This window comes from Pelecanus crispus, chromosome 4, assembly GCF_030463565.1.
Source record: "Pelecanus crispus isolate bPelCri1 chromosome 4, bPelCri1.pri, whole genome shotgun sequence".
Lineage (NCBI taxonomy): Eukaryota > Metazoa > Chordata > Aves > Pelecaniformes > Pelecanidae > Pelecanus > Pelecanus crispus.
Genome location: NC_134646.1, coordinates 5795037 through 5816349, shown reverse-complemented (window position 1 = coordinate 5816349; position 21313 = coordinate 5795037). Strand labels below are relative to the sequence as shown.

The following is a 21313-nucleotide window of genomic DNA, read 5'->3' as shown; positions in this document are numbered from 1 at the left end:
TGGACTCTAAGATCACAGATGGAACAGAAGGAACCCCAAGAATTACTCTTTAATTGAAATATTCACGCAATGGAAATGTATGAAAATTCCTGCCTTTGCAGAGATGGCATCTTTCTTTCTTTGACAACTATAACGTTTAGCTCTTTTTATCACTTTTCATTCAGAAATATCAACTTTTTTTTAAATGGAAACAGTTTTACTTGAATTTTTTCATCTTACAGACAGGACGAACAGAGGCACAGACAGATGACATGGGCTGTCAAAAGCCCTTGCTCAAGTAAATCAGCAGTAAAGCCAAGGATAAAAGTCTTATCACCAAACTTGTTTCTCATTGCCACAGCCAGGAAACCATCCTGCCTCCTGCCCTCCAATATCTCTCCACATGATTTCACTTTATAGTCTGTCACAGAGAAGTCACAAGTGTCAACTTGTCTTTGGTAAACAGACAGTAGTAATTTCTTCAGCATCAACAAAAATATTCAGACCCAAACATCTTGGCTGATCAAGCAAATAAATCAAGAATGCTTTGTTGAGCTCTGCTTCACCAAAAACTAACTACGACTTGTTTCTGTAGTCATACCAACATATTTACCACTATTTTCCTATTCAAAAGCTGCTAAAGAACTTAGCCACTTGAAAAGCCAAACAGTCAAAATGCTGTTAGTTTTACTTGTAATCACATGGATTTTAACTAAATTGGCAAGCAGATAGACATAGCCTCACAATGCTGCAGCGTTAATATCTTAAACCTCAAATCAGTTCGTGCTTTCATGTCAGTAACAGAAGCAAGAAAGGTCAGCTTCATAATTTACCAAAAAGCCTATCTCCTCCCCCTTTTTTCAGGAAGCAGATGTCATCTCTCAATACTTGCTTTAATATTTGGTGTCTAACAATACTATCAAAGGAGCCATTAAATCAGGAATTACTTTGCTTTTGAGGAAAACTTCTAATGCCGTACTGGCTCTTTAAAAGGCAAGGACCTTCTGAAAAGGTAAAACAAATTAACAGAAAGTGTAATGTGAAAGCACATCAGTTAAGCGCACGAAGCCCCTTTATGGGAGCTCTTACGCAGAAGTAGCTTTAATTTTCTGTGCCATATTTCCTCTTTAGTTTAATCCCTGCAAGAGAGGGAAGAAACAGAACTAAAACCATTTTAACTTCTGAGTGGAGTTCTTAATATAGGAGTTTAATGAGCTGTAACTGATGTGATGTCCTTTTACTTTGCACTTTTTGTGACATCATTTTGCCCTTCCTGAGCAGATCCATGCTCTGAGAAGAGAGTCCTGCAACTGGAGCTGCCTGCGCAGGTACACGCACACCACCTGCCTCCCTCGAACTTCCCCTTCTGCAGAACCTGACCTGTTCTGAAGTTTCTATCCACATTGCAAATTCACTTTCTTGTAAGTTAAAAAAAAAAAAAAAAAAAGAGGGCTGGGGAGGAAATGGAAAGAGTTGAGGAACATAACATATACATGACTGAAGTTTGCATTTATGACGCACACAAAAATTACGAATTTTAGAGCACTGTGCTTCTGTTCAGAGTTCAACAATCAGTATTTGGAATTTCCCAGATATATGTTGGGGTTAGCTTTATCATGTTTCACTTACCAGTCCCTAAGCTTAGAAGCACTACCGAAGCACCCAACGTTCGAGGCAATCCGTGGCGCGGTGCGGCACAGAACAGGGGCCAGGCCAGCAAGCCGCGCCTGACCATCAGTCCCAGGTGGGTCCTGGCACTGCTGAGGTTGCTGGCAGAAAAGGCAGGAGGGGGACGCACTGCCTAGGGAAAGGAGAGCTGGGGGGGGGAGCGAGCAGTGGGGATCCACAAGAAACGTAGCAACCGCGTGGTAAGGGCCTGAAAGTGAGAAGCACTGAGATCGTGATGGCAGGCATTCAAGAAGCTGTGGCAGCAATCGGGGATGGGAAGGCAGCGAACAAGAATTTGGGGTGTTTGGAGGCAGCATGGCAAGAAGAAACAGAAGACAGCCTCAATGAAAGTCTATCCCAAATGGCTGGTAATCATTATTTTGTTAGACAGACTATTTTGCATCTGAGGAAAAATGTTTCCCTCATGATAAATTATGTATTTTGGAACATCATTAAAATGCAACATCTATTCTTTCTGGATTTCCAAGATTAGCATTTTGACACCCATTACCATAAACATTTAATCTATGCAGGAGAAAGAATAATTGCTTTGGGTATACTGGGTGTATCTGAAAAAATATTTTGAATATGCTTCAGACACAAGGAGAAGAATACTTAAATTTTCTTTGACTGTGCACTCTCTTAAAGCTGATGCTACAGAGAGGGCAAGAGTAAAAAACAAAGAAAATCTTCAGCTTTTTCTGCAAAGTGTTTAGCCGGCAGAGACCATAAATTATAAACAGACCCTAAACTGTGTAAGTGGGGAAAGGACACTGCTCTACAGTTTGGTGGAGGCAAGGTGTCCAAGAGCACACAATCCGGCAAAAATAGAAAGACCGATGAAACAGGATGGAAAAGCTAAACTGCTGACAATATGTACGTTCACATTTATAAAATACCAGATTCCATGCGAGCTGAAGACAATTATTCTCTCAATTAAAAACATGGATTTTGAGAAGTCTACCAAGTCCTTCAAAAGACGTAACAGTTCAAGAGTACCACATGCCAGCAGGATGCCTATTTACAAAGGGCCATGTAACATGGTAGAATTTAAACCAGAAAATGTGTGCTAAAATTCCTTGCAGACAAAACAAAGTACCTGGCTTCAGTTACTTAAAAATTAGTGTAGTTTACTGACAGCTAGATTCTACCTGCAGCAATTGTGTTTTTAAATTATCAAACAGGGATGCCCTGGAGCCTGACTCTTTAACGTGCAGGACAGGCAAAGCTCCCGTTGATTGCTTGGATTAATTTGGACTGTTTGTCAGATCCATTTGCCTGGGTATCTTACCTGACTTCCTATAATATTAAGGCCCATACTCACCAGTTGAAGTAGTCAGTATGGGTCTTTTCAATAAATTCAGTAAGCACCATTAACCGGGTAACCCAGCTTCTCTTTGAAGCGTCAGTAAGATGAGATATCAGGCTGGAGCCCAGTTAGGTGCATCTTGGTTTTTCAATGTCCAATATAAGACACACTGGACCCGATTTTCAAAAAAGTCAGGAGCCACAACTGTATGCGTACAGATGCTGTAACTAGGTACCTGAATTTGAGGTCCACTAAAGGATACTAAAAATATAAGTAGCCACTTTGGAAAACATTGTCTCAAAAGATTTCAATCAAAGGTTTTTTCATCAGAACACACTGTTTGAATGTTACTGGGTCTTCCTTTGGAGGTTTTTTTAGTATCACATACAATAACGATCATAATGATGGTCCAATTACACATTTTCAAGTAATGAGGCTCTTTCATCTAGGTAAATCATTTGTACAACCAAGAGATTTAAGAAATATTTCTAACTTCCTTCACCAGCTCCTCACTTCTTGGAGGCTGAGATAGCAGCTAATGAGAATAAGCTAATTATGGCAAGGTAAGTTGAAGGTTTTAAATACTTGGTGCAAATACTATTTAATAAAGTAAAGTAATTAGTGTGCTGTTTTCAGGATTCTATATGAAATTCTGCATTATTAGCTCTTAATTAAACTGTACTTTGATGAAAGAGGTTACTATTACTAAACAGCTAAATGATCTCATTATTCTGCAGTTAACAGAAATAAAATCCTGCATTTCTTTTAATTAAAAAGGTCAAAAAAACCCCCCAGGCCAACTGAAATAGAGCTAACACCCTACTGCAGCATATATTTTTCCCCTGGATTTTGGTCAGACAGAATTCAACAGAAAAGTTGTTGTTCTTGCATTTTTGCCTAACACTTTATCTGCTTATGAAACACCAAGTACGAAGAGGTAAGTTCTCAGAGTATAACTGAACTCAAACTAAAAGTGACTCTCAAATGCATTTAGAATGTCTTCATATTTATCCAGATAAGTTCTTACAATCTGGTGACTGCTGACGAGCCAGTACAGCAGGAAACTGAGGTTTGCCAGCCACAACGCCAAGCGCTGAGGTAGCCGTACCGCGAAGCACGCACAGCCGCCGCGCAGCTGCCTCGGCTCCGAGCACGACAGGCCATCTCTCGGGGTGACAGAGGAGTTCAGGTCCTGCTCCAGTTCTGCGCCACTTTGCTGGGCCCACTTAGGCTGTCTCCATTGCACCCCATCAGCAGTAAAAAAAAATTGTAAGCGTTCTTCACTGATTCATGTAGACACTTGTCTAGCTACCAGTAAATGTTAGGCCTCAAAAAACTCAGGTTCAATCAATAACCTCAGGTGCAAAGCATTTATACCTCTGCACCCCCTCATTAGACAGCCCACACTTTTACAGCTTCCGAACTTGTTAGGTAGGACGCGCAATACTTTGTCACAGAAGTTAAAACAACGGCATGGTTATTCAGTCTAACGGTGCGTATATTTTACAGTCACCCAGCTCAGAAAGAACAGAGGATATTATCCGAGCTCTTAGTACATTCATTCATTAACAGCACATTTGCTTCTTATTTAACGCTTCCTGACACGCCAGCTCCAGCTCTAGGTTTCACTACGGCCAACCCGCACAGCAAGCGGAGTTTGGCTGGAGCACAAGGGCTACTCTCCAAGCGAGACAGCCTTCGGCCGCACGGGCTGGCCACAAGCTTCCGCTGCAGCCAAGCCCCTGCTGCCCTACCCACCGCGCCCTGCCTGGCTCTGCCGCTTCGGGCCCTTTTACCCCGCCGCTGGCAACGTGTGGCTCTGTGCAGCCACTGAATGATGAAAACATCTAGAAGGTTCAACACTGGAAGAACTTCTAGGCCTAATCTCTCAGCAGCAGAGACCACGGTGGCCTCACGTGAATGCACAAGAAGCTGCAGCTGCGTCACTACAGCTGCGCCACTCTGATGAGTTTGTCAGTGGCTACATCGCTCTGTCCAAAATGTCAACGCTTTTAGAGATGCAATTTAGATTTCAGCTTTACCTTTACACCCATGGCCTGCCTACAAACCAAGAAATTTGCTCCATAAAACCTAGTTCCCTATAAATCTGTTTCCCAAATTGCTATTCCCACAGTGCAAGAGCCTGCACTCCCTTTCACGCTGCTGCCTAGGACCTACCCTCCCCATTACGTCTCCAAAGCACCTCCTTCCCTTCCCACTCTGCCCCACACTCCCTGTCTAGATGAAAAAGGGACAGTATATGCTACCGCTTGCTCCAAGGCACAGCGCACGGATTAGCCGGGGGCGGGTCGAAGTGAAGGATAAATGCAGAGCTCACTCTGAAACCTCTGCTTCAGCGCCAGCGCTGCTTTGCGTACATGCCTTACCCCACGCTGAACTCCAGAACGCCAGCAGGAATTTAACTGTCTTTGAGAGCTGCCCATATCTGTCACGTTGGACCGAAGCTGGCCAGCAGGTTCAAACGTCATTAGATTGATCGAAGGTTCACAGAATGGTTTGGGTTGGAAGGAGCCTTCCAAGATCATCTAGTCCATGGGCAGGGACGTCTTTCACTAGGCCAGGTTGCTGAGAGCCCCATCCAATCTGGCCTTGAACGCTTCCAGGGATGGGGCCTCCACAACTTCTCTGGGCAACCTGTTCCAGTCTCACCACCCTCATCGTAAAAAATTCCTTATGTGCAATCTAAATCTAGCCTCTTTCAGTTTAATGCTGGACTGACAAAGGCAAACAGGGACATTAAAAATACCCAACTTCTTTAGGAAATCAAAGTAAAAATGGGGTGTGTCTGTTGTATACATCAAACTCCAACATTCTGTGAATATGGCCTTCTGAAAAAACTTCAGTCTTATTTTTTTCTTCAGTGTCAAGTACTCTCTGGACCTCAGTGCCCAACCCTGGGTAAACTAAGACTCACCTGTCCCTGCAAGCCCTGAAGCCTGCGCTTCCTGCTCAGCAGAATATTAAATAAACAAGATTTCAAAGTTTTGTCTACATCATTATATAGATGATCACAGCTCAGTGGTGGGTGGTATTTATCTGTTTTTCCAGAGCACACAAAAGTCAAAGCGTTCAAATTTTTACGGTATTTTTCCAGCATTTAGAAAGTGATCGCTGAGTAACAGCGGCTACAATTACAATACAAATCTGTTAAGTGATCACAGGAAAACTCAAGTCCACAGACCAAGGTATAACAAGCTGCTATTCAGGCAGCTTGAAAGAAATATTAGAAACTACAAGCTATGTCTAAAACATTGGTACCAATCAAAGAGAAACACTTTGGCGTTTGTTCACTTCTTATATACTTCCCCCCCTGCCCCCAGTAAGACTAAAGCTTCTAGGCAAGCACAATATTTGTGCTAATGCTTAGTTTTACATATTAGAGAACAAATAAAGCGCTAATAAAAGACTCAAACCTTCTAAGTTATACAAAAAACACAATAGAGCTGTTTGCTCTCCCTGTTTAGTGAAGCACAGAGTTACCACATCACTGGCATGTTAAATCAACTGGCTACTCTACAGGCTGGGCAACACACCGATGACACAATCCATCCACAAATGTTTCTTAGTTTGTTTTGGTTTGGGTTTGGTTTTTTTTTGTCCTCCTAATAGACCTGAAAAGATTCCTGTGCTTCTCTTCATAGTCTATCCGATTAAAAATATCTATCTACCTTTGTCCCTATGTTTGGGGTGAGCTGAGACATACCAAAAGCTCTTTTTCTCCCTATGCTCCACCTTTATTGACAGAAAAAAATCTTTGACCAAAAAGATTTTCATTTTCTCTTTCTGCCTGAAAGCTCCAGGTCAGAAACAGCTGCTCACCAGCTAAGGGTCACAAATATTTCTTTTTTTCCTTCTCTTTATGAGTAGTTCTAAAGTTGCGAAATGAAATTCCCCTGCTACATCAGCATCCGTATCAAAGAAATGACAGAAATAGAAAGCAGGCAAGACAAGCTTGCATAAAATAACAGATATAACTCTTTTCTGAAGCCATATTTTTTATGATTATATGTAGTCAACACAGAAAAGACATGGTAAGAACTTCAAGTTAATAAAAATTTGGACAGTTTCATTGACTCCTACATAGTACCTAGTCTAAGGGATATAATTCAGCAGAAAAAAACCCCAAAACTTCAGTGAAACACGGGAGGATGCTTTTGTTAGAAGCATTAATACACACCTTTCCTGTTTTTCCATGGGTGTTTGCATTTCTAAAAGACAAGATTACAGAAAGATCTATGTAGACAAATATCCCAGCTGGCCAAATTCTACACTTGCAGACTCAAACCACCACACAAGAACCCAAACTGAGCTCTGCATTTGATTATACTGTAAAAGACTGAGAATACATCTTAGTACAAATTCCCTGCCAATATTATATTCCTTCCAACCGCATATTTCATACCCTTGTGCCAAATCTAATTTTTAAAGACTTACATAATCCTTTTACTTCCTTTTGGATATTAGCCTCTATTCTGCCACTTTCATTGGCTATTCAGCCTACACTTAAATACCTCTGTGCCTTACATTAAATAATTTTATCCATCCTCACTGTTTATACCTTGCAGACATCTGCAGCCTATTGCTTTCTGCTTTGGTCATCATGACTTACTGAATTCTTTAGCCTTTATTTTTTCATTTTTTTGCTCAGACATTTCCTGGCTATTCTGGTGTCTCTAAGGACGCTCTTAAGTATTTCTGATTAAGTGGTGCAGAACTGAGCACAATATTCTAGAAACCTCCTCAGTCAGTAAGATGAAATACTTTCCTGATCTAAAATGGTATTTTTCATATAGTCAGCTTAAATTTCAAACCAGCTTACATTACAAACTCAGGTATATTTTAGTATTCATCTTTTTTTAAGGACATTTTCAGGATTCCAGTTCCTCAGTTCCATTAGAGTTCTACCAAAGGCAACTGAGTTATCTTTAGTCCAAGTTCACTTTAAAATGGGAGCAGACACTTGGGTTATTCCCAGGAGTGCTACCACTGAAAGGGCAAGTGAATGGGAGCTTGATACAGAGCTGCGTGGCTTATTGGCTCCACAAAAATGCAGCCGGTGTTCCCAGCCCTAACCCGTTAACTCTGTATAGCATGGCAGTGCCTCCGTCAAATGAATGTACTTGGGTTGGAATGAATCCATGGTGCCTTACTCTGCACAGTCGCAGGCTTTTTATTTGTCCTCTCCACTATCTGTGTTTTCAAATGTACTGTAGTGTAATTTTTGCAATATAAAATGGTATTTAATTTATGATTTATTCCAGATATGAAACTACATTTTAAGGAGCACTACTAACTCATCTCCAGGACTGCAACATATCAGAAGGAATCTCCTAAAGAGCAAATTTTTTTAAAAATTGGTCACAAGGTTTTCATGCTCTGTCAAACATAATTTTTAAATAGGGACTAACACTTCCACCCTATAGAAGTGTTGAAGTTTGCACAGGGAAAGAAACTGGAATTGGAAATAGATAGGGCACTGTTATTCCATGAGAGATTAGATACACACTGGCAATGAACTGCTTTGCTTTTACTTTGTTTTGTAAGTGTAATCCCCAAGAATCAGTCATGTAGTTGCATTGACTTCTTCCAGACTGAACAGGTAAGAAGAAAGGACACTTTCCATGCAGCTGCATTGTAAAAGAAACTAATGAAATAGAGTCCCACTTCTACCCTCATTTTTCTCTTTTTGCCAGACTGTGCCTTCTTGATGTGACCGAAGATCAGGAAGGAGGTAGGCCCAATTCTGGCATCATGTTTTACAGTTAATTGCTTTGATTTCTAGATCTGTCTGCAGTGTGTTTTTATTTGTTGGTCGTGAAAATTTTATTCAATTCCGTTAGCAGCAGAAATTGGATGGCTCACCTGTCATCTGAAACAGCCCAGGATAAATCTTGCAGCAGCTGCTGGTATGTGATGAATCTGTACAGCTCTGTGGTAAGCTGTAGCTGCATTATTATTATTTGTATCTTCAAAGTGCTTTTTGAACAAAAAGCACAGAACACAACGAGCCTCTGACCACGAGAACTTGCAATCTAAGGAGAGGGACTGACAGGACAGCTGAGGGATACACTGCCAGGAGGCTGGAAAGCGGTTGCAGCACACAACCTTTCTCAATCGTGCCTCCAGGCATGCCACAGAGCTAGAACCCTGCTCCAGGTCTGGTGCATTAGCTTTGTAACATCTACGCCCAGCAAGTGCCTTCCCTCAACTTCCTTCTGTCTTTTGCTCTCTGAACGTTGTTACTCAGTGAACAACAACGGGCAGCTTTTAAAATGCTTGAAACTTTGAAAAAGCTTTTTCAATGGAGACAAATTATCAAGTAGATTTGAACATCTCACAATGCACACCAAGGTTTCAATATGTCTCGACACACATTTCACTTACTCCATAAATTTCGGAACGGCAGGCTTTGCTTTCACAGCCAGATGGATCAACCCAAACAGAGCCGAGCTTAGGTTATGTTGACAATACTCAAAGTCTGCAGAATCACATGCATTTTCATCTCATCCATGAAAATATTCCCATACATTCTGAAAATACAAGTTTCTGAAGAGAGGGGGGAAGACAGAACTTGCTAACTACATGGCTGTGAACCAAAAATGATCACTGAAGGCTGGCACACCGGGTGGACATAAGCATTTGCATGGATTTCTTTGGAAGGGAACCCTTATGCTCAAGTGTAAAGATGCCTCTGCATAATAAACTAAGTCAAGGGAAAAAGCAGAAACAGCCGACTCAATCTCAGGTGAGCATAATTGCTTAAGTTTGAAATAAAATAGCTCTTATATCACACAGCTCCATTGAGAACAGGAATCTGAATACAAAAGGCAGACACCATTGGTAAGGGAGTTCATTCAGCCTAAGGATAGCACAGTATTCACCACCACAGAGAAATATGGGGAATTAAAAAATGCAAAAAAAAAAATCCCAAAACAACAACTGTAATTTTCTGGAAAGATGTAGATGACTGCATCCACAGTGCACACCTACTTATTTAGGAAGTCAACAGTGGATTCACAGAAGCCATGATTTCCTTCCTTTGGTTCTACCATGAAAACAGACCAAGGACCAGGGAGTGTGTAACCAACACTCAAATCTGGTCCTGGGGCAGAAGAGCTTAAAGCAAATCATTCCCATTGTCCTCAAAGGTCTCCTGGGATTCACCATGCCGAGAAGCAGTTTCTGCAGCCTCTTTTGACAATAAAAAAGCTGCAACTGAGATGCATTTCTCTTCTCTTAGTTCCCTGCCACTGAATTCGTAACAGGAAGAGATGCCACAATCCTTGAAAAACCACCATTTCAAAATTTAGATTTGCACGAAAGTGTATAGTGTCACAACTTTTAAATTAAAAAAAAAAAGATATTCTGTTATTCCAGCATTGCAAAGTAAACAGAAGAGGAAAAAAAAAAAAATCGCTATAAACAACTCTATGATTAGTGATCTGCCTTGTCCTTCTGAGCTATCTTTTGTCTTAACGCTCCAGAGAACTCTGCACTCAGCAGTTAAGTTCCTTAGCAGTCGATGAGTACAAATGAGGGAGCACGGGGCAGTACCGCTCTCCTGACCCAACCCTGCCATGCGAGACACTTCTGAAGTGCAGACTGTGCGCACTTGTGAACGTGCAGAATTTCCACTGGATTTGTTTGGAATAGGAAATACTTGGCGTCTTTTAGGCCCAGATGCATAAACAAGTAGGAAAGTGGATACATAGAATATTATCCTCCTTAACAATAAAACTTAAACTGTTTTGCTAAAGGCCTCAAAGGCTGCAGCACATCAGTACTGCAAAATTGCATCAGTCGGAAAATTCTATGTCCAGGACCTGATGACTCTCCTAGGTTCAACAGAACTAAGGACTACCACATCCAACTGCTTAATTTTTCCAAAACCTGATTTTTCAGAAAAACAACTCCAATGCACCACCGACAAACCAACCAAGCCAAGCCATGAATTCCAGCAAATGCAGAATTAACGGAAAACACTGAATGAACAGGAATGAAGACTGAAATTTGGTTTCCTCATAACAGACACAGCGCTGGCACTATAAGCCTCCTCACACTTAAAACAGGAACTAACAGGAATCAACTCTGTGCTAGGAAGAACATCCACTGGTCCATCAGCGTTCACTTTCTTTCCCATTTTCAATGCAGAACAAGATGGCTTAGATACACAGCGGCCTGAGAAGTATTGCACAGATGAACCACGTGCACAGCTGAGCCAACTAGTAAGAATGGGTAAGTGTAGTTACCGTTGTGGCACAAGTACGGTTTCTTGCGTAGCTACAGAGGAGCATGCCAGCGCTGCTGTTTGACATACACACCCTCTTTACAGATTCCCAACGGAGGGCCGTGCTCATCCCATAGCCCCAGGGAGGCAGGCAGTGTTGTGCGTGCGAACACCTCTGAACCGCAGTCCTTCCCACATGTAATACCTATACGCGTATCAACACAAAGCACGGAGCAGGGGCATTTGAACACCCAAAAAAGGCAGCCTCCTCTCCTTGCCTGGCAGTCCACCGAGCCACAACGCAGAACTTGCCTATTACTAGACACACAGTCACCGAGCAAGGTTTTTGTCTTCATACACCATGGATAAGCTGTAAAATTAATCTTGGTGTCAAGCTTAGTCCACGGGGTTTGGTTGTATCTAACTCTACGCAGGTGCAGAACAGGAGGGGGAAGCACACGTGCACTTCCCAGCATTGCCCTGGCAGTCCCAAACGTGTTGTACCCGTGGCAGAGCCAGGTCTCCTGCATCCCCATTATCCCTCTGCAGCCATCCTCCTCTGGTCGAAGACTTTTATCCAGCTTTCTGTTTCAAACATCAATACACTCCTTTTAAGAACGAAAGCTGGGCTGTACCAAGCAGCAGTTGTATCAATCTTAACAGATTAAAATTCACAGAAGTTGCTACATAAACCAAATTGCTTTTAGAAGTTAAATGTTAAGATGACTGGTAAAGCATTCTATATGCTGGTAGCAGCCCATAAAATATATAAAACCATTTTTATAACTTGATTTAAAGTTATATTTTTGTTCTGAGATCTAATTCTAATTTCTTCTGCCTCACAGTGCATAATATTCCACACTACCGTACTGGAAACAATTCACTCAAGAAGTTAAATCTGTCTTCCTAGGGCATCAGACAGCTACAGAAACATCACAGATAATAATATTCCTTTTCTTTGCCTCTTTTTAAGTACAGAATGTACTTTTAAGTTATTATTTCAGCCAAGTCAACATAAAACACCTTAGGAGCTCCAGCTCAAATTAAGGAAGAATATATGTATACGCACAGTAAGCACATTGAAGAACAGCATAAAGGTACTATGGCTAATGGATTGGGAATGTAAAACGATTTATCAGAACACAAGTTCTTAATAGTTAATTCATTATGTCATTTAAAGAGGTGATTAAAAAGATTTTTTGAATCTCCCCAAAGGAAAGATTTACGGCTCAGTGCAACTGAACAGATGTGAGTATCTCTGGTGGTTCTGCAACCGAAACATTCGATGACAGATATATCATTTCTTCACTGATAACCTTCTACGTGATCCTACAGATAAAGAAGCAATTAACTTACAGAATTAGACTTCCTCCTGTGACAGGAACCATCCTGTGCCTTGACAGTTCAGACTTTCTGGCACCTTTTGGCCATTCTGCCTTAACACAAAATATATCTAAGCCTCTCTTCTGAGGCAAATATTTAGGTCATTCCTATACAAGAGTAATTGAAAAGATATGTTGCTGTATTTTTTAATTTTATATCCAAGCGGTATACTTTACCACGGGAGGTTCTGATTTCCTTCCACATATGCTACACAGGGTGAAAAGACACTTAATGGGTTTTAAACAACTGTAGTAATTTAAGCTGTGCTGACTAATGTGGATGAATTTGTAATATAGTGAATAAACAATTAGCTCTTAGGGAAGAAATCTGTTATTAAACAAAATTAGATTATATTAAATGAAAGATTAGGCCACCAATGCACTATGGAAATAACAAAAAAGTGACAGCCCTGGCTTTGGAACATGGAAGAAGACTGATCTGACCAAATGCAAATGTTTATATTCGATCTTAGTCACTCTAGAAGCATTTTACGAACAACAGAAACAAATCCATACTTTTAAAGTGCAATTCACTTAACCAGCGCCGGGCTAAGATGAGCTATTTTTCTGTGTTGTCTGCCATGGGAAGTTAGAAGACTAGCTCCAATATAGATGCCTACATTATAGACCTCAAAATCCGGGCAAGATGACAGACTGTGCAAGTGAAGGAGACTCAAGTACTACAAATTTATTCTTTCTGGCTAAACCCTCTCCATTATCAGAACGCTGTTTGGCACAGATGATGCACAAAGGGGATAGCTCTTGTTGTCCAGTTCTTCAATGGCTCTCATGCCGGAAGACTGCAGATTCAAGCTTGCATGGCCCATTTCAATGAACACATACTAACAGACACATTGCCTAAGCACTCACAAAACAGAACAAGAAAAAAAGATCTGTCATCCCTCTCCCAATAATGGATATGGTTAATATGAAGCTTTGTCCTTGGCAATTATAAAAGAATAGTTGTAAGTGTAGAAAAAGGTTAGCCTTATATGAAGAAAGTGAAGAGATCCCCATCCTGACTTCAATTCAAAAAGTCTCTTTTGAAAAAGCACACAAAGGACAAGACGGTCAAGAGGAGATCACACAGCTAATTCTTTGGAAAAAATAATTTCACAGTGTTCTAATTTTTCATTTTGAAAATGTGATCAACTCTCACGGAAACAAAGACAGTGTGTGTATTGAGGAAATGAAGGAAAAGGCAGACCAACTTATTGCCTAGACCGCCAGCACTGCACATACTGTCAATAGGGGAAAAAAATCCTATTTAGTTTTCCTCCTCTTATCAGCCACTTTTCCCTTGGAAAAATCTCAATGCTTTGTAGTCATAAAAAATTTCACAAAGAGTAACTGTAACAAAAAAAGATATTAAATTAGTAGACCATCAGCCAGGACAATCATGATCTATTAAGATAAACTTACTCTGTGGATATCTAGATAGATTTTCTCTGTATGTCCATTTAAATGAATTATTTGTACTGCACAGGCTCTTAGTCTTCTAAAAGACACAAGGAAAATAAAATATAACATTGTCACAGCATAATGGTCCCTCCTGCCTGACAGACATTAGGAGAGAAAAAAAGTTACTGAAAAATGAATGTTGAGATGACATTACCAAGCTTATTTTCAAAGTGGGAAGCAATTAGACTACGAAAATGTTCTCTTCCATTATTTCTATTATACCAGAGGAAGATAAAGTAAATAAATATGAAGATGGATGGTTATTGTTGATGCACAGTGACAGCTACTCAGTATGCTACATTGAAGAACTATGTTCTATCAGTCCCGATTTTATACAGTGACAGGCAAATCCGTAACAATCAGGTAGCCTAGAAATCTGAAGTACAGTTTCAAGTTGGTTCCCCGCACCAAGTGGTGGGTTTTTTTTTTTCTTCACTGAAGAAGCTGTGGCCAAACTAGAATAAACTTGTTTAATAAAACAAACCATTTATTACTTTTACAGGATTTAGGTTGATAAATTCTGTCAAAAGATTTTCAGAAGGGCTCTTTACACTTGTGTCCCTGACACTATAGATACTCAAGCTGAAGTACCACCACTTCTACACCTCTAAAGATGGGGCAAAGACACTCATTGTAGAGGGCTTGCTTTTGACTTGACCTCTTCTGAGGTCAATATATAATACTGATAAAAAATTACCACTTAACCTTACGATAGCAATTTTTGTAAGCACTCAACTCCAATTCACAGACTTTAAAGAAGAGGGCAGTCTAGCCTAACGTCCAAATATTAACTGTTCTAGCCACTTTGCAAATCTCATTTAGGTATCTGAAGAAGAAATTCTCTTGAAAACCTGATCTCACATGCAATCAGGATCTCCCTCCTTGGAGGCAGTCAACAGGTGCCTGGACACGGTCCTGCTTGAGCAGAGGGGTTGGACCAGATGACCTCCAGAGGAGCCTTCCAACCTCAGCCATTCTGCGGTTCTGCGAATTGCAATGTAACAACCACCCTGTACTTCTTCAGTCCTACATGATATCTTTTGTTGTGCTGTCCCTCTGTTTAAACTCTTACAAAGAAAAAACAGTACAGACATAGCTTTTTGACTTGCTCACCTAACTTGTGCCTGAACTTCAGGGGCTTAATGAATCAGCCCTTCTAAAGTGAATCTAGGTTCTCTGTGCACTTAGAGAAGTCTTTTTTGTCTCAGAAGACCCAACAAATGCTGCCTTCTTGAGTCAGGCAGTGAATCATTAATGAGTGATTATTTTTGCTATCAGTTCTGCATTAACCCTCCAGTTTCTGAACGCCGTCCTATCCAGAGGAATGGGCAGAACTGATCCTAGAAGTTCTCTGGATGTTCAGAGCTTTCTGAAGTGTTTTAGGTTACTTTGCATTAATAGAGCACGTGGAGCAACATTCACCTTACTCTCAGCAAGCTCACAGTCCTACCAGATGTGAGCATATCCAGAAATTATTAAGTAGGAGACATGTCAAACGAAATTAAAACACAAAAAAGCATTACACCCAATGCTATATTGCTAGTATTTAAAATGTAAGCTTAGCAGAAATGAGATAATCTTGCGTACCGAAATTATACATAGTCTACATTTAGCAAGCTATTTTCACACTTACAGCACACAATTCTGTCACAGTCAATGCAGCAGAACTCAGTAAAACACTCCTGTTTAATAGGATGTCATTTATCCACAAATATACTTTACAATAATGGATTTTCAACTACCGCAAATTGATTTTATTTCATTCCTTCCACATGTCATTGTGCCACAGAGGATAACTCCTTTGATATTAATAGTAATGAAGATGCATTGCATCTGACAGCCCTAACAACATGTTTAATAGAACATTTTAACTTTAAGTAGATGAAGAATCAGAAGGGAACACTTTTTCAGATTCCACTGTTTCAGAACACGGTTCTGTATAAATGAAATTATCCTACTTAGAAGTTATTTCCACTTTGATATTATTTCTATTTAATTTGACAGTTTTATTTTGGGAAGATAACATTCTGACATACTGCAAATTATTCTCCCAAAACAACACAGCTTATCCTTTTGTATCCGCTTTAATCAAATTTGTCTCAATAGCCTCCTGCTTCTGCTAAGTAATTCTGGCAATTGATCATCCTAACATCCTAAAATGACAATCCTAAGGTGTCACTCACAAAGAGAAACAATACAAAACATACTGTTTCAAACTGCTACTGCATAACCCAGCGAGAGATTTATTCAGGCTTTATGTTACATATCTTGCTACCAGAAACTGCTGCTTCTGCAGAACAACGAGTTTTGCCAGTGATGGGGGTCAGACTTTCTTTCTTTCCTGCAATTTGAGTTTGCACTTAGGAGATTCTCAAAGCACGCTCACCCACCTAACTCAAATGCTGCCATCATGTTCTACACAGAAACTGCATTTATTGAGTTTCACCTTTATTCCCACTCTCTCCCATGCAATTTGTTTGCATAAGGAAAACACCTACTTATCTAGGAGGTATATCTTTTTTATAATTGCATGTGCAGAGAATGTTTTGGAAAAGTGCGTACGCTGCAATTTTAAAGCAAATTAAAGTGTAACTACAAGTTCAAACCTTTTTGTTTAATGAAGCAATACATGCAGAGTTGCTGCAGCTTGACAAATATATTAACACTGAAAAAACCAAAAACCTAGTTAAAAATAAAACAAAGATGACCATCAACTGCATGCAGTGCTGTCATTGCCTTTCCTTTTTCCAGTTCCTCTTTCCATTATAAAAGTTCTAACAAAACATTCTCCCTTATTTTTAGCACAAACAGGGCAACAATCAGCATCTTAGAGATTTTTAGCTTCCAGACCAAGTATGAGTTTTGCAAGGTGATCTCTAACTACCCACTTTCTAACAACACTCTTCACAAAAAGCAAGCGAGGTATACAGCAAGAAATAACGTTAAGATGTTACTCCTACTGACCCTTAACTACCACCTCACTCGAACAGCACGATAGAGAGTGAAAAATGACCTTCAGGAATGTACAGCTTAAAATGTTAAAATCGAAATTGTCAAGTCATTTAGCAACAGAACAAGCTTTTAAGACCAGTATTAACACAAACCTCGCTTGCAAGCAAGAGCCATAAAACAGCGATAAGAAAGGTGAAATACCGCAACCCACTCCTGACATCTGAAACCTATTTCAAACAGCTAATAATCCAGTCTATTCTTCAAAATTTATGTTGACATTTACTTTTGCTCACCACATTTACCTCCTGCTTGTAAGACTAGCAATGTGCACATTACATACGAATAGCTCTTGGGTCCAGCCCTGAAGTCCTGTGATGTTTTCAAATGTCACTGAAGCATGTGCATAGATAGAAGCTATCATCAGACTAGAGAGTTAAACACTGCAATTACGTTTAGAATTGTGTGCGTTGGGTGGGGTGCGGTGTGTGTGAAAACACTACTGCTCTTACCCCCTTTTCTTTATCAGTTACTTAGCAACTGGTTGTCTCTAATTTCCTTTTGGGAGACTATTTTCCATATATAACGGGAACGGAATTCAGAGGTGCCCCCCAAGCCGTTTATAGAACTTAGCAGGGACTGGCGTGTCACTTGAGAGAAAACAAGTGATAGTAACCAGTGAGTCGGCTTATCTTACATTCTTTTCTAATACAGGTACAAGTGACACTGCATGGACTCTCCTCCAGCCTGGAGGTTGAAGGAACTGCTACACCTGGAATCAGTGACTACTCAAAGCCAGGCAGACTGGCTTCTCTCTCAAGGCCCAAACAGTATGCATTGCTACTTACGGGTCTGCATCCTCCGTGAGTTCCAACTATTAATAACTGTTCACTTTAAGATTAAAAAAGAATGGCACTTTGCTGTAATGACCATTAGTTTGTGCGCATACTTTACCTGTACATCGTTGGTGTTCATTCTTGTTCCCTCCTTCCCAACGAAGATGTCATCTATGTCAACCAGAATGTACCTATCCAAGGACAGTCTGAGCTTCTTTCCAGACAGGAAAGAGACGGCATCTATGAAAATCAGCTTGTGCAGCCAAAAATTCAAGTTATTGCCGAAAAGGACTCGTTGAATCCCATCATGGAGCCCCAGGTCATGAATTACTGTGGCATGGAGAGCACTTTTAGCAGCAGGTGGTGAAAGGTTTTCTGGTGCCTTGACTTTTGCAAATATCACTGGTTGATAAGCTGTATGATTAATCTGGAAAACCGCCCAGTCATTTCCAAGCAAGGGACCTTTCTCAAGCTTAGAAGATTTAGTCACATGGAGCAGTGGGGAATGAGGGTTAATGCAACAGTCCTTAATACCCAGATTGCTGTGGACATGGAAAGGAAAGCCCTTCAACTGAAAGCTCTGCAAGCTGTTCTCATTGCCTTTGTGAAATCCAATAACACCTACGCCATATTCTATACAGTACTTATCTAGAAGGCCTCTGTTCCAAGAGTCCATATTCACATACTTTAGAATATTTTCGTATACTATGAGAGCGTATTTGCCTTTATTTTTGTCTATGAGCACTGGGAGGTCACCCTTCCCAGGTGCAATCTCAATGTGAAACTGAAATCTGCTAGATTCTAAAATAGTTATTATATCTTGGCCTAGTGTTGAGTACTGACTTTCCACAAACACCAGCACTACAAGATCTGTCCTCAGGGGATCAACAGGCTTCATGGTCTTCATCTCCATCAGCTTGTATGGTAACAGTTGAAGATCACCACATTCCACTTCTGAAGAGATTTCAGAAAGTTCATTTTCCTGTTTGTAGCCATTATACAAGTAGTACGCAGAAATAACTATGCTCACCATACAAAAAGTGGCCAGCAAAATAACTGTTCTTTGAAAATGTCTGTGAAGTTTCATGATAAAACTCATGTTGTTTACTTGCCTTAAATTGTTCTCGACAGCAGCATTAAAAACAAACAGATTCTCAACAACTTGTTCCAGTCCTCTGAAATATTTATGTCACCATTGCAGCACACACATCTATCTTCCACAAAGCTTTACAGAAGGTATAGTCTAGAAGAAAAGAAAATCAGAGACTTAATTGAGGCATCACACTTGTGAAGTATCTTCACACTTAAACTAATGGTGAGCAAAGAAATCACTGCTAAACAGAAGTTTGGGAATGCATAGATCAAAGCTTTGATAGTTTCTTTTTGAAATTTTGCAGTAGTAGCATTGTTTCTTCCTGCTCCCACTAGTTGCCATGTGCATTTGAATGTCTCTCAATCTCACAGGCTCCTTACCCCAGAGGATCAAGTAAAAGAGGGCACACAGAGGAGGCACTGAAAAGCAAGATACGGCGGCAAAGAACTGACTGTTTTTCTGAAAGTTTTTTTACCCAAAGATAAAAGTTAACTCCCAAGTAGACAACCGCTGACAACCTAAACATTGAAGAAAATTTACAACCTTCCTCCTTCTACCCCTGGGGGAACATCAGTCTACACAATTAACCAAATTCTGTCTTACATTAATTTTTGAAGAACCAAGAAGTTCTTAACAAAACATGCACATTTTACCTGTTGCATACATACATACATACCGATTTATTCTATATTACGTGTATTACAGGAGGATTTTAAAAACAAAACTACACTTTTTCCTGCAACATTAGAAGTAAAGAGATAGCATTTTACTGGACTGTGTACTGTTTTGCAAATTGTTGGAAGCACTTTCTACTTCTTTGTATTAAAAAAGGCATAAAATAATCCAGCTCTTAAATTTGAGGAAAGAGAGTAATAAATCACAAGCTAACTTAAGAGGCAGATCACCTAAGGATATACTTATGCTTTAACTTGTACCTAAGGAAAGCAGTCATTTTTCAAGCCAACAGTACAATTGCTGTCAAAAGTTTCTAGTAAAACAACTGAATGATGTGACAAACATAAAATAATCAAGTACCATAAGTTATAAAGGAAGGTTGAAAGCAGATTTTGAAAAATGCTACGGGTATGAAGATCTAGAATATGCTATTGTAACTTCACAATGTAGTACACATCCATTCCCATTTGCAAATGGGACTAGGATAAGCTCCGTGTGTAACGTTAATGAGTGCTTAATCCTTCCATGCTCAGTTTAAAAAAAAAAAAAAAGTAGGGCTTAAAAAGTGAATACCAAGAAGCTCCAGAAGTACAACCGATATAAAATATGAACTTTTCTGTACAGACTGACAGAAACAATTACATTTTCTTGAGAGATCATGATAACAAATGATATTTACTCAAGCTCTATCCCATGTTTTGTACTTTCTAAGGTTTATTGGGTTTTCATTACAGATTTTGATTCCTAGAATGGCTGACAACCTTCAGTACTGAATCAGGGAGCAGATAATAGAAGAAATAAGGTCAGCTTCTGATCCAAAACAAACTGAAGTATATAAAAGATTAATTACATATTAATAAAGGGGGGAAAAAGGCATTTAAAAAAACCAAAACAACAACCAACCAACAGACAAAACCAAACAGCATGGCATGTACTTGGGCTACTCAACCACTTGACAAGAGCTCCTCCCCCCATTGTAAAGAAGGCGGCCTTTCACTCCAGGCTTTCAAAAAAGTTAAAAAATATGATGTACTTAACAGCACCTATGTAACTTGCACAACTTTTAATTAAATCCCAAAGATTGTTCCTCCCAGTGCCATGATGAGCACAAAGTGAAAAAATAAATGAGTAGGAAAATGAGATAAGGGGATAGAAAGAAACTACATGCCATCCTATTTATCAAATCACCAAAATTAAGCACCAAGAGTAAGCGTATGTAAGCTGTCTCACTCATAATTAAGATTCCCTTCAAACCTGCATCTCACCAGCTAAGCCTGCTTTCTGGATATATTCTGCTTTCTTCACCTTCTGCCCACAGATACAGGTATATTAACCCTTTCTGTTCTGGGTGGACTTACACCCAGCTTTGAACCTTACCTGCAGCTGCACAAAGACTTGCACATAGCTTTTAGACAGGAGACTTGCCTTTCACCCAGGCATATAGGCTCATTAATCAGTGCTAGACAAAAATAACATAATCCCAGTTTCTCAGTTTCCAGAGGCATGTATCTGAAAAGAAGTTAAGAGAATGCATAAAGACCGAATGACAATCTGAAAGTATCTTTAGAAGAACTCAAAGAATATTTTTAAGTATTGAGATGTCCGATCCTTATCATACTAGCTTCAAGAATATCAGTTGAGATAGCAGAAAAGAGGTATTTAATACAGTAAGAAGTCAGATGACAAAGAAGCAGCTCCATCCTGAATGACTAA

General features: G+C 40.0%; 1 protein-coding gene across 1 annotated transcript in view; it reads right to left on the bottom strand.

Moving 5' to 3' along the window:
* Window positions 1-18931, bottom strand: part of LOC104023792 (bifunctional heparan sulfate N-deacetylase/N-sulfotransferase 3) — a 65176-nt gene extending 46245 nt beyond the window's left edge. The window contains exon 1 of the mRNA XM_075708762.1: window positions 17951-18931. Coding sequence (XP_075564877.1) covers window positions 17951-18931 — 981 coding nt within the window. The remainder of the gene's footprint in view (window positions 1-17950) is intronic.
* Window positions 18932-21313: the final 2382 nt, after the last annotated feature.